At 37.7% G+C, this 13,336-nt stretch overlaps 1 protein-coding gene across 13 annotated transcripts in view; it reads right to left on the minus strand.

Moving 5' to 3' along the window:
• The window catches only part of map2.S (microtubule associated protein 2 S homeolog), a 133,589-nt gene that overhangs the window by 50,302 nt on the left and 69,951 nt on the right, over positions 1-13,336 (minus strand). For all 13 annotated transcript variants that reach the window (XM_041577638.1, XM_041577637.1, XM_041577639.1 and 10 more), the window contains 1 exon segment: positions 11,241-11,524. In XM_041577638.1, coding sequence (XP_041433572.1) covers positions 11,241-11,502 — 262 coding nt within the window. In that variant the 5' untranslated portion in view covers positions 11,503-11,524.

A 13,336-nucleotide genomic window follows, 5' to 3' on the forward strand; every position in this document is an offset into this window, starting at 1 on the left:
ACCCAGCAGTGTCTGTCCATTAAAAGAAAGTGCTGGGAATCAAGGCTGGAACTAGGGGTAGGCAACAGAGGCACGAATTTAGGACACATAGGCACATAACTCATTAACCTGCCTCTAGTTCAGCTTTCTATAACTTCAGCTCCTTGGCTACAAAATAGGTTATAAAGATGCAATGTGCAATAGTGACTCAAGAGTCCCACTCATGTATTGCCACTACTACTTTTCACTAGTAATGGGTGAATATGTCCCATTTTGCTTTGTCTAAAGTTCTAGAAACTGCAAAAATTCTGCTTATAAATTCTTATAAACTGCGCAATGTGTTTTTTTCAATACATTGGAGTCTATGGTCATTTTTTTTGCAGAGAAACATGGTGAATAATTTTGCTCATCCCTACTCATCACACACTCTCATCAACCCACTCCCCCTGGTCATCACTTTGTGGTGGGGAAGGAGCAATCAGGGGTTGGGTGACTTGCCTAGGGTGCCCATTAGCTTTGGACTGGCACTGCTGGTATTAACCATTGTGCTGGCCCATAATATGCTGGCACACATTTTCATTCAACATCTTTTCGGGTCATGGCTGTCTGTTCAGCCTTGTGAAACCAGATCATATAATCGGGCCAATAACCACCTCTGATGTCATGGCCCCACAAGCCACACACATGCCCCCTTATGTCATGATCCCACCCCCCATATGTCACTGCTCTATCCCAATGCCATCATCCAGTCATTTTATTTGGTATTTTGCTGAGGTCAACAATGGCAACCCTATTTTAAAACAATAATCACTCAATGAACAGTGTAGTAGGCAGTATCAGTGAGGTGGTATACATGAACAAAGACATTTCATAGAGACATCATTATAATGATATAGTTGTGATAAAATTCCATAGAACTGGACAAAATAAATTCTATTTATATATAATTATATATGAAACATGTGTTCAGTTTAATTAATAAACTGTACAATGCAACACTGTGAAAGCAATGCCCTCTCTTGCAGTTTTGAAAAAAATAATCTGAAATAACACACAAAAATAAATTGGTAGAAATGGTTTGAACGTTCTTGGACTAAATTAAAAGGGTTGTTCACCTTCCAAACACTTTTTTTCAGGTTAGTTCTTTTCAGATTGTTCAGCACAAATAAAGACCTTTTTCCAATTGCTTTCTATTTTTTAATTTTTATCATGTTTCCAAAATTGACGTTTAATGTTGGTGTCTCTGGTGTTTCAGTCTGGCAACTCCAGGATCCAGGAGCAGAGTCTGAACTGTTACAATTGGATATATTTAGTGATGAGGTGATACATTTCTTAGCAGCATCTAACAGCTGCCTTTAAAGGGGATCTATGGTCAAAAATTTAAATCCCCCTTTGGCTTTGGGGAGTTAATATAAGCATTTTTCCAATAGCGATTAATTATTTTTTATGAGGCGTTTTCAGGCAATCGCAGCGCAATCATATCCCCCACATACCTGCACCTGCAAAACTGCTCATAAAAATAATTCATCGCTATTGGAAAAAGACTTATATTAACTCCCCAAAGCCAAAGGGGGATTTAAATTTTTGACCATAGATTCCCTTTAATGAAACTCAGGGATTCTGCTCAGCAGGGACAAAGATAACAAATGTATCAAATAAATGTATCAATTTAGAACAGTTAATGAGTCGGCAACTCCCCCCCCCCCGAGCTGGTTTAGATGGTGAAAAATAAAACTTTACACTTCAATATTGTAAAAAAATTTATATCAAAATTCTAAATTATTTATCAATTATTCTCACTGAATTTCACATCAGAAATGTTGCATCTGTCTGGGGTATGTATCAAATAAAATCTCTTAAGAATTTTTCTTTTGGAACTACATTGACTTAAGTGTTAAAGCTAATCCAGAATTAGGAACTCTTTTCACAGGCAAGATATGATGTGCCCATCAATGAGGCCGGTTTGAGTTCCTGACATTTTAAGCCCAAAAACACATTGCATATACCAGTATTATACCAGTAGCAGAAAAAAATGAAAAAAATAAACCCATACCCCTACAAGTGAGATACATTGGACAGATGCTAAACAAGTTGTATAACAACTATAATGTCATATAACTACCCATGTTAGGCATTTGGGTAGTTAAGATAAAAGTATCTTGAAGGGACAGAGGGCCTCCAGCTGGACATCCTGACAAGGACAATTAAAAATAAGTGTTTTGGACCCCCAAACAATAACAGCTATTTGGCCACCATTTTAACCACTGACAATACAGTATATTTTTGTAAGCATACATTTAAAAGGAAAATGTAAGGAGTTATAAAACATATACAGCAATCATCAGGTCATGTAAGAAATAGAGCAGTATAAATGAAAGTATTTTGCAACCAGTGAACTCCCAGCTAATTGCATTTATAATAAGTACCTTCAGCATCATCTGATCTGGTTATGCCTGTGTGGCTTTTTTTATAGCAGCTGCTGTTTAAATTACAACTCTCACCATGCCTTGGGTAAGAAATAGAGTAGGAACTGGGAAAATCTAATAACATTAAAATAATTAAAGGGAAACTGCTGCAGAAATTAAATCTGAATATAAGCTTTATCTCATGGAAATACAAATCTTCCAAATATAATCAATTAAACATGTTGTCCTGTTTCTAAAATAATCAAGTTGGTCTTCATTCTCTCCCTCCTTTAGTAATCTGTCTTTCTTCATTCCAGAGCCAGGGGTAGGCAGGATAGGCAAGTGTCTATGGTGCAATGATGTAGCTGGTGCTAGGCATGTAACTCTTTTGTCATCTACCCCTAGCCTGGGCCCTTGTGGCAGTGCTTGTTTCTTTGTGTGCTTGTTAGTTTGTACACTCATTTGGGAACAAGTGCATTGAACAACCATGGCTGGAGGGTGTAAGGGTGAGGTGGCCGGCTGGGTTGCTTAGGGTGCCTGGCCAGCTTGGCCGAGCTCTGCTTTATTTTCTCTTCATGCAGAAGTCAGGGTGATAATTTTATTGACAGCTGTATCTAATATATATTTTAGAGCAGCTCCCTTTCCTAGTAGATTTGTTAGAGCTGATTCCAGCACATCACAAAATAACCGACTCCGACACAAATCCTGCAGGATGTGTTTCTGGTTATTTTGAAAGACTGAACTTTAATAAATCTTATATGCAAAGGGAGCTCCTCCCCACAGGATTAGACCCCACTGTCCATCAAATCTGACGCTGACTCGTGCATTAGGACAGAATGAAGAGAGATAGATTGCTGAGAGAGATATAGGAAAGAGAAACTTAATTGTTTCAGAAACCGAATTTTAAATTGATTATATTTAGAAAGTCCTTTATGAAGCTTATAATAATTTTTCATTTTTACTATAGTTCCTCTTTAGGTAACAAAATTAATAGAAGTCAGTAAAAACCAGACCCAAAAAAAACAGGGACCAACCCAGAACTTGTCATATTACATCAGTAAAGTGAGTTATGAATGTCTATTCAAAGGGGAACTTAAAGAGCACATGTCACTGTATGAAATAATGAAACATACTCTTCTATAATGTTAATCAAGCAGAACAAACATTACTTGCACTAAATTAATAAATCCTGCTTCCTACATAATTTTCGGAACTCAAAATCACAGCATGTAGACAGGTGCAATTTTGTAGAATCATCAAGGCAAGCTTTGCATCACCCCTAAATTTCACATATGCACTAGAAAGAAGGACTTGATGCCCTTGCCAAAGCATAGGCTATAACATTACATACAATGAGACTCAAGGGGGAATGGCGGGAATGAAATGCAGTAACTTTTTCCAGATACAATTTGGTGCAAGTGTACGCATGGGTAGAAGTAGGATTCCATGGTGATGCTGCCCTCCTGTATATAAAACTTTGCAAAGTTGGTAGCCTGAACCAATCACTTTACAAGCAGATCAGCTGTCACGCAGCAGTTACGGAACCTTAGCCTTCAAGTATCAGCTGAGTTTTAGTTTTAAAAAGCAGCTGAAGAAGAGAGAGAGAATGTTCCCCATTTGAAAGAAATTTCTATTTTGGGCTAAAACAACAGCAGGGAGGCTTTAGATTAAGAATTAATGCCATAACCCAATTATATACAGAAAAACGGATGGTTTGATGTACCCAATCCCCTAAGCACTGAGTGGCTGAACTCTTCTTTAAAACATGTAAATAAATAACGTAGATAGGGAATGCATATGTCATGTTGGGATTTAATGTTTTTACAGCAATGACAGCTTGAGCCTCTTTGGATATGAAAATATAAAGACGGCACTTGTAAATGTAAGTGCAAGGATATAATTATCATCAGAGCAGCACAGTCAAAACATGCCTAGTTCTGGCAAGCAGGGTGCAGTATGTTTCCAAGGCAACTGGGCAACTGGTTCCAAGCTGGCCCTCACCCAAGCAAACCGGCTCTGCAAAAGTCAGTGGGGTTTTATTTGTCTTAGTGTACAAAATATACTAATCGTTTTTCCAAACCAAAATCGATCTGGTAATCTAATATGAAGAAGTCTAGCATCAGAATTACCAAGAAAAATATGCAATGCACTGATATCTGTAAATCTGTCTACTGATTGTAAGCATTTTATATTTGTGGTTAAGATGCAGAGAATTAGTTCATAACAGCAACAACAGAGCTTTATATATATGCCATTATTATTCATCATGCTTTGCTATATTTCGCACACCTTTTTTTTTATAAATCTGTAAATGCACCTTTCAATGTAAAGTAGATTTAAAGTGTAAAATTAGAGCCCACCACAGTACAATTCCTCCAATCTCTATTCATTCCTATGGATTCTTAGAGGCATATTTATGAATGGGTGAAAGTATCACTATTTGGAAAACCTAGAGGTAAAGTGTAATAAATCTGCCCATTAAACTTCAATTTGCTTACTCTACGCTAATTATGTGAAATAACTTTGTATTTGTTTATTTCTATATATATATAGTATATATGAGGGTCCTTGCCAGTTTTAATGGGGGAGGACCTTGGGTGCCCCCCATGAAAACTGTTTAAACAGTTGTGTAAAATAAATGGAGATTTTATCAAGTGTGTGTAAATTTTATGCCATGCAAACATCAGATTTGCCATTGTTCTTTTACATTGCTTAAGCCGTTTTACATAGCGATCTGTGGTGTATTATCCCACTATTTTGTACACAGGATAATAAGTATGCCCCTTAAAATTAATTTAAAGATGAAAAACCCCTTTAATATGTTCTGTTCATTAATGAGATAAGATCTGCACTGTTCCTGGCTAGTTTGCCTATTTCAGCATGGTCCATGTAAATAAATAATAAAGGACCATATGTAAAAATGCTTTCCAGTACCCAAGAAAATTACACATTATCTTTGACTTCAAAATAAGGAAGAGATTGATGTTTTAAATCAGTATTGTAGTATGATGCACCATCACACACTTACTATAATGCTAGGGTTGCCACCTTTCAGTGGCCCATGATCTGGGCAGGGACCAGAGCCATAATGTCAGAGGGTTTTTATAGGGTGGGCCAGTGGTGGGGAGCGATACGTCATGGGGGTAGGGTTATGACGTGGCGATCAGCAATTGGCTGATCGCCATGTCAATCAAGGGAGATCCTTGACTGTATTGACCTGGGCAGCCCTTCTGAAAACCGGGCTGTCCGGGTCAAATCCGAAAAGGTGGCATCCGTATATAATGAAGACAACATTTAAATATATTTGCAATAGATTCTGGTCTGTCTGTACTTTTTATCGTGTATGTTAGACTGTACTGCTTAAAGGAAAACTATAGCCCCAAAATTAATACTTAAGTGTCCGGGTGGCCCTTATTTTTTAAAATGGCAATTTTCTATTTATGATTTCCCATTGGCGCATACTACTAAAAAGAATATTTTTATAAAAATGGATTATTTACATGAAGCAGGGTTTTTCATATGAACTGTTTGATGCAAAATATTTTTATAGAGACCTACATTATTGGGGGAGTATAGTTTTCCTTTAAAAATGGCCTTCACAAGCATGTATTCACAAACCACCTTCTTCTATACTGGTCATGCCAAGTATGCACTAAACTTTACACATAATGATAAATATAATACTGTATACATGAGACCACAAGGCATTACTAATGACCACAGCGTTATACTGTATATTAAATGCATGGGATCGGTCTTACAGGCTGATTTCTTCAAACAGCAATTCTACAATATTAGTGGATCAGAAATAAAGACATATGGCATGTATAATGATTACAGCTTAAGATACAACAGTAGACCATCATGTATTTTCCCTCATCATATATGGCAACAGTGTATTATGGCACACCATAATCCTTCTGCAGCGAGCAGATAAAAGGATCATTAAAAAACGATGCACTCCTAATTGCAATCTATTGCATGACAATGGTTAAGAAACACTGAATTCACAGATCAGTTGAAAAGAACTTGATGCAGTATTTGACAAAAGCTCAAGCAATGGGGCAGATTTACTAAAAGGTGAATTGTCGCCATCGACCGCTTTGCACACATCGCACCACTTTGCAAGGCGCAAATTCACTACCACTACGCTAATTCACTAATATGCAAAGTCGCTCCCTGGGCACTGAACGCTGGAGCCTTTTTGCTAGCGTTACTTCGGCAGTTCGAGCATTTCATAGCGAACATGCACTAGCGTTTGTTTGTGCCTATCGAAACTTCGCTAGTGATCTGGCGCTTAGGTCCATTTCCATAGGGAGGGTAATTTAAAGTTGTATGGAGGTCTTTCTTATAAATGTTGGTGCAAATGTTTGAATTTACCACTTTTTATTACACATGTCCAGGGAACCTTAATAAAGACTAGAGAGTTAATATAATGCTCACTGTAAAATTAATTTTCCATATGTTATAAAATGTGTGGAGAAAACCGGCTAAGTTAGGACTTTTGCAGCCAATCTCGCTTAAAAAAGGAAAAGTCGACAGAAGTTTTTGAACTTTAAAGCATTTTTGGCACACAGGATATGATTCAAGTGACAGAAGATTGAGGAAGGTCTAGCTTCGCCTGGTCTGAGTCAACTCTGGTCTGAGTCAACTCTGGCGAAAGAAGCAACGTTCAGTAAAATACGCACTTTAGTGTATTTGCGGAGTAACGATCATTCACCAGAGCGAAAAGTCGCCTGGCGATAGAGTGCAAATGAACACTATCGATGGTCCCGTTCGCTAGCAAATTGGCGCTTGCATCTGTTAGTGAATTGGCGATGTCCCTGCAGGTGGCAATGCTGGCTAAAAGTCGCTAGCGCTATTTACTTCGCCCTTTAGTGAATCTGCTCCCATATATTTAGGCATTTTGATAAGGCACGAGGTAAGAATATGGATTGATACTGATATTGAAGGCATGAAGCCCTATAGCAAAATATGCAAGATAGATGGAAGACCTCGCTTACAAGGGAAAACCATTTTGAAGGGAAGATGAGGCACATGATTGTCTACTATTATGTTGTCACTTGTGTGAAGTATGTGACTTCCATTTGGGAGAAAGACTCAGCAGCACTGGTCCAGTTAATTATAAAGCTGCAAGAGCCCTGTCTCTTCTGATGTTGCAGAGACATTGTTAAAGTGTGCTTTACTGTCCAGCTGAGCCCATGTCCTATTATTATACTCCCACTGCAAGAAAAGACCATTGGGTTGCAGGAGGTTGTCATGACAACAGATTGTCAAAGCATCTGGTTTTGGGCATCAACTCAGAGAGTAATCTTATTGCTTCATCCTCTATCGATTTGCCACTTACACTGCAGGAAATGGCTTAATTTCTAATACGGACAGGTCTAGCTTGTTACAAGCCTAAATTGTTTTATGATGCAAGAGAATCACAAATGCAATTAAATGGTTTACATACATAGTATATCATTCTAGTATGAATGCATGCAACATGGGTTCAGACCAGCTGCATAGCTAATTACAGTGCCAAAACAAAGGACTGGGCAGTGTTCTTCAAAACACAAGCTCTGCTCTACCCTTCGTGGGAGAAAAGGAAGAGCAGAAAGAAAGCAGGACAAAGCAGAAAGAAAGAGCATAACAAAGAAAGTAAAATAGGGGTTGGACAGACAACCACATTTATTATATATGAGCAAATTCACTTGCATTATAAGCACACACAGCTTTGTGAACATGAAAAGAGTAGATTTCCCTGGTGATATCCAAAGAAAAGGAATACTTCTAGTCTCTTGTTCCTATGCCAACCTGAACGCTATTCATTGTTATACCACTGAAAGCCTCTGAAATGTTTTGCTTTCTAATCACATATAAATTATATTATTTACTATTAACCATGTGAATACCAGAGGACACGATTTAACTTTTTGGAGCTTTCTGGACTATAGGTTTCCAGATATACCTATATATATATATATATATATATATATATATATATATATATATATATATATACATATATCTCAATATGGAAAATACCAGCACTCACGAAAAAGCTGCATAAATAACTGCCTGGGTGCAATATATATATATATATATAGGATATAGGAATATATAGTATATAGGAATAGCTAGAATATGTCAAAAGAATGCTCTCTCCAATTTAGCTTACACATAAATCCCAAGAACAACCTAATAATTCAACACAATTTGGGGCATTTGGTTAAAGACACACTTACTATTGCTGATTTTATAGTTTATTAAATTTCAGTACTGTCACTCACATTTATGCATTGTTACCATAAAACAGATTTTTTTTTCTCTGTATTTATCCCTCATATGTGCATAAAAATGGATCAGCACCTCTGGCAGCAGAGTATTTATCCTTCCCCTCCCCCACCCCTATTCCCTCTTTTTATTGGCTTAATAAAAATTAAAACAATAAAGATGAAACATATTAAAAGCTCACTTTTTAAATTAAAATAATTGTGAACACCTCATAAAGATAAAGCAAAATGGTCCGTAAATAGTTTTTAGTGCAAGATGCTTTCATGTAAAACATTTTTGTTGGAACAGGTTTTTTTTCTGTTCTAGGAAAAAATCATTACATAGAAAAATATAGCTTTAAGGGAAAATAGCTTTATATTGTGCAGACTGCCATCTGAGGTCTACTGACAACTTAAATTTCTGCAGACTTCAACTGTAAACTATATATGGAAGGATGTCATCGAGATTGTATGAAGGATCCCCTGGTCTGGAGGGAAAGTTGCACAAAGGAAAAGCATCAGTCACTAAGATGAATGTTTTATGCTGATTTAAGTTTATAGGCCGAATTTACAAAGGCTAGGCATAAGCATAATGCACAATAATCAATAGCTGATCCTGGTACAAAAAATTCTGAATACGGCCCTTTGAACCAACGCTGGCACTTTCAGTTTCAAGCTGCTCATATTCAATACAACTGGAGGCAAAAATGTGTGAAACTTGAGCAAATTTGTGGTTTGAGATGTTAAATACTTGGCAACTTGAAAAGTCTTCATTGTGCAAAAGGCCTTAAAAAACATCACCATAACCACCCCACCAACCATAAATAGTACTGTGACCAATTCTGAATCTCGCTGCATGCAAATATTCTGGACTGTTGCTGTTTTAGATATTGGACAAACTGGGGAAGTGGGACTGCTCATCCCAGATGATTAGGTACATACTTTTAATTCTCCTACTATTGTTGCTTTCTTGTGAGTATGAGCACTAGTAATTTCAGTGGCATAACTATAGAGGAAGCAGACCTCCGTGCTCATGGGACCTGGAGGACTCTCTATAGCTAAATTGCCCCTCTATAGCTAAATAAATTGCGAACCCAGAGACTGCTAAGCGACCACTTCCGACAATGAGAGGCCATTTGCGAATTTTATAGTTTGCGCCAATGTGCAGTAATTGTAATAAAACTTCTTACTGAAAAAGTCGTTATGTTTGCTCCAACAGATTACCAAACTTCTTAAGAGTGCGCAATTAAAATTCGCAATGCGCAATTAAAATTTGAAATGCAATAACAGTTTAAGGAACAATATTACATTGCGAGAAGTGGATTTTTTTTCTTATTGGTGCAAATTGTTTTTCTCTTTGCGACTTTAATTACTTTACCCCCATATGTCAAACTATGATAAAGCATATTGCCGAAAAATAATTAAAAACATTTGCTGCATATTCCTCTTCAAATCTCTATTTCTGTTTCACAATCATATGTGAATGTTTTGGTACAAACTGTCATACAATGGCAGCATTTTAACTTGTGTTCCTATAGAGCAGGATGACATTTAAGTAGGACTGGCTCTGAGCTACAGTTAAAAAATCCTGTTTCTTACCGGTCACCCTGAACTCATTCGACAATTCCCACCAACAAATTTCAAATTACCAAATGATACCCTAACATCCTTGCACCTAGCATATCACATTCCCTCCAGCCATATATCTGTAGAAAATGTATAAGAGCACCAATGGTGACCTTTTCATACTTCAGAGAATTCCAGCAATGTAGTTTCAAGCCTCTGGCAGTGAATTCATTCGAACAATTCATCTACAGCTGGCTCAGTGCACTACATAATATGGCAGCGCTGGAAAATTAGGCAGCTGAGTTTCATATACCAACTAATGCTCAATAAGCATGAGTTTCGTACATTCCTCACAAGTAGAGATGGGCGAATTTGACCGTTTTTGTTTCGCCAAAAATTCGCCGCCGGTGAAATGACGCCGACCATCATTAAAGTCTATGGGTGTCAAACAAATTTTGTCGCGCGGCGTAATTTTTTTGACGCGCGTCTGTGGGCGCCATTTTTTCCGCGAAACAAAGCAAAAAAATTCGCCCATCCCTACTCACAAGCCTCCATGCTCTACAGGGTGTCCATGAAGCAAGTGATGTGAGATAACTTCTAAATTAGCTTATATAATGTATGGGGGGTAGATATTGATTTTTAGATTGTTCAATAAAACACACGCATGACAGCCTTCTCCAAACCTTCTATGGAACATCATTAGGGACCATTTACTATACGCTGCTAGAAAAGTGTACAGTATGAGCAGACCTTCGTGCCTCCCCTGCCCTCGAATGCTGCCTACAACAAGCAACATGCCAAAAACCAGCTTGCTTTTTGAGTTGCAGAACCGAATACATCACAAACCATTCAAAATAAAATATGAATTTCTACTTGAAAGGTGTTTGGGGTAAGTTTGTCTCTACAATATGCTAAAAGGTAATTTAATTGTGAACTTTCCTTTTAAAATGATATTTTCTATAGGCATTACTTAAGTAATTTAAGAAACCACTTAGGAATAAATATAGGATCATCAGTGGGTTAGAGTTATTACCTGCAGTTTCGGAGTCTGCTGATGGCATTTCTCCATTGATGCCATTCTCTTTACCAGCAGAATGAGAGGCTGGCAGATCCCTTTCCCCATATGTTCTTTCCTCTGCCTCTCGGAAAGGAATCCCATTGGAGCTGTGGACCATTCCCTCCCCTGCTCCCCCTTGTTCCTTCATATCTGTGGCATGTGGGAGAGGTGAAGCCTCGCTGAGCTGCCCAGGTGCCCAGTGGGTGGCCTTGGGCTCATCCTGCCTATTGTCCGTCATTCTTCCTTGTCCGACAAAAGACCTGAAAGGTAAATAAAGGTAAGTTAAGAAATATACTACTAAACATACCACTAGACTATTATGTGAAAACTGAGATGTCTTTAGATGCCAGGGCGTCCAAGGCTGCTTGTGTCTGTTCCCTGGGTGCTACATAAGAGAGGAATGAATAGTAGAGGCTAGTGGTCATCACAAAATACAATGCAAGTTGGATACCTGGAGTTATTATACAGAGGCAGTGTGAATTCTAAAACTGTGAATGGCCACATTTTTATTAAAGCTCTGTGTGTTTTCAAATCATACCCCATATATTGTTTATTTGGGAACTGACCCGAATATGTAGAAATTGAAAGCAGCAATATGTGATTAATACCTGAAAGTAGATCAAAAGTACAGAGGTCACTTTGTACAGAAGTTTAAATGAAACCACTAAGTGACCTTATCCTAACAAGTGTTTTTTTCATGCGTGCCCCCCACTCTTGTGTTCTAGGCATGTGCTTCTTCTACCCTTAGTTCTTGCCCTGGGTTTGCGTTACAGAGACTCTTAACTCATAGACAGCCTTTTTATATATTGGTTTTGAGGCATGAAGGATTCACACAAATATTTTTATGGGTTAGGGTTAGGGCGAGTAGGGCTAAAAAAGTGCTGAAGAGCCATTTACGATGGAAAATATGCAGTGAAAGCCTTTTATAAACAGAGGTAGTACATGTTTCATGTTACACACATAGCACTGACATAAATGAGAGGCTTTAACTATCACTTAAAGGGGTGGTTCACTTTTAGTAAGTTACATAATGGCCAGTTCTAAGCAACTTTTCCATTGGTTTTCATTATTTATTTTTTACAGTTTTATAATCATTTGCATTTTTCTTCTTTCCAGCTTTTAAATGGGTGTAGCTGACCCCATCTAAAAAGCAAATGCTTTGTAAGGCTACAAAATTATTGTTATTGCTAATTTTTTATTTCTCATCTTCCTGGCAAGGTCGTCATTTATTCATATTCCAGTCTTTTATTCAAATCAATGCATTGGACCCTAGTTACCAGATTGTTTTTAATGCAAATTGAAGAACTGCTGAACAAAAAGCTAAATAACTCAAAAACCTTAAATAATAAGGTGAACAACCGCTTTAAGGAATTATGTGGGGAGATATGCAAATGACTGAATGAATCTGAAACTGCTGGTTTAATAGCACAGAAGCAGCCTAATAATTCATAACCATATATCCAATCTTGCAGACAACCTGTTTCGATCATATTAGAACTGCACCCTGTCTGTATCCATTGCATTGCTCTGTGTTCTCACACAGCTTGTCCTAGCAATTCTGTGACAAACAAAACACTCAGGAGAAAGCTGCCTGTTTAGAATTAAAGAAACCATAACACCAAAAACTAAGAGTGTATCAAAGTAATTAAAATATAATGTAGTGTTGACATGCAATGGTAAAAGCTGTGTGTTTGCTTCAGAAAGACTACTATAGTTTATATAAAAAGCTGCTGTGTTGCCATTGGCGCAGCCATTCAAGCTGGAAAAAAAGGAGAAAAGACAAAGGTTGCATACCGTTGTATTCTACCAGGTTTATCTGTTATCTGTGCCTTTTCTCCTTTTTCCAGCTTGAAATATTTATATAAACTGTAGTAGCATTTCTGAAGCAATCGGGTCAGTTTTACCAGTGCAGGGTATATAATATATCAATTACTTTGAAAGACTTTAATTTCTTGGTGTTCTTGTTTATTTAAGGGGTCATTTACAAGCAAACCGATGTCCCCCCTCCTCCTGTTAGGGAGCGGTAGAAGATGCAGCTCACATCTGAGGCCCTAAGGGAGGTGGTAAGGACA

This window comes from Xenopus laevis, chromosome 9_10S, assembly GCF_017654675.1.
Source record: "Xenopus laevis strain J_2021 chromosome 9_10S, Xenopus_laevis_v10.1, whole genome shotgun sequence".
In the NCBI taxonomy this organism is placed as follows: domain Eukaryota; kingdom Metazoa; phylum Chordata; class Amphibia; order Anura; family Pipidae; genus Xenopus; species Xenopus laevis.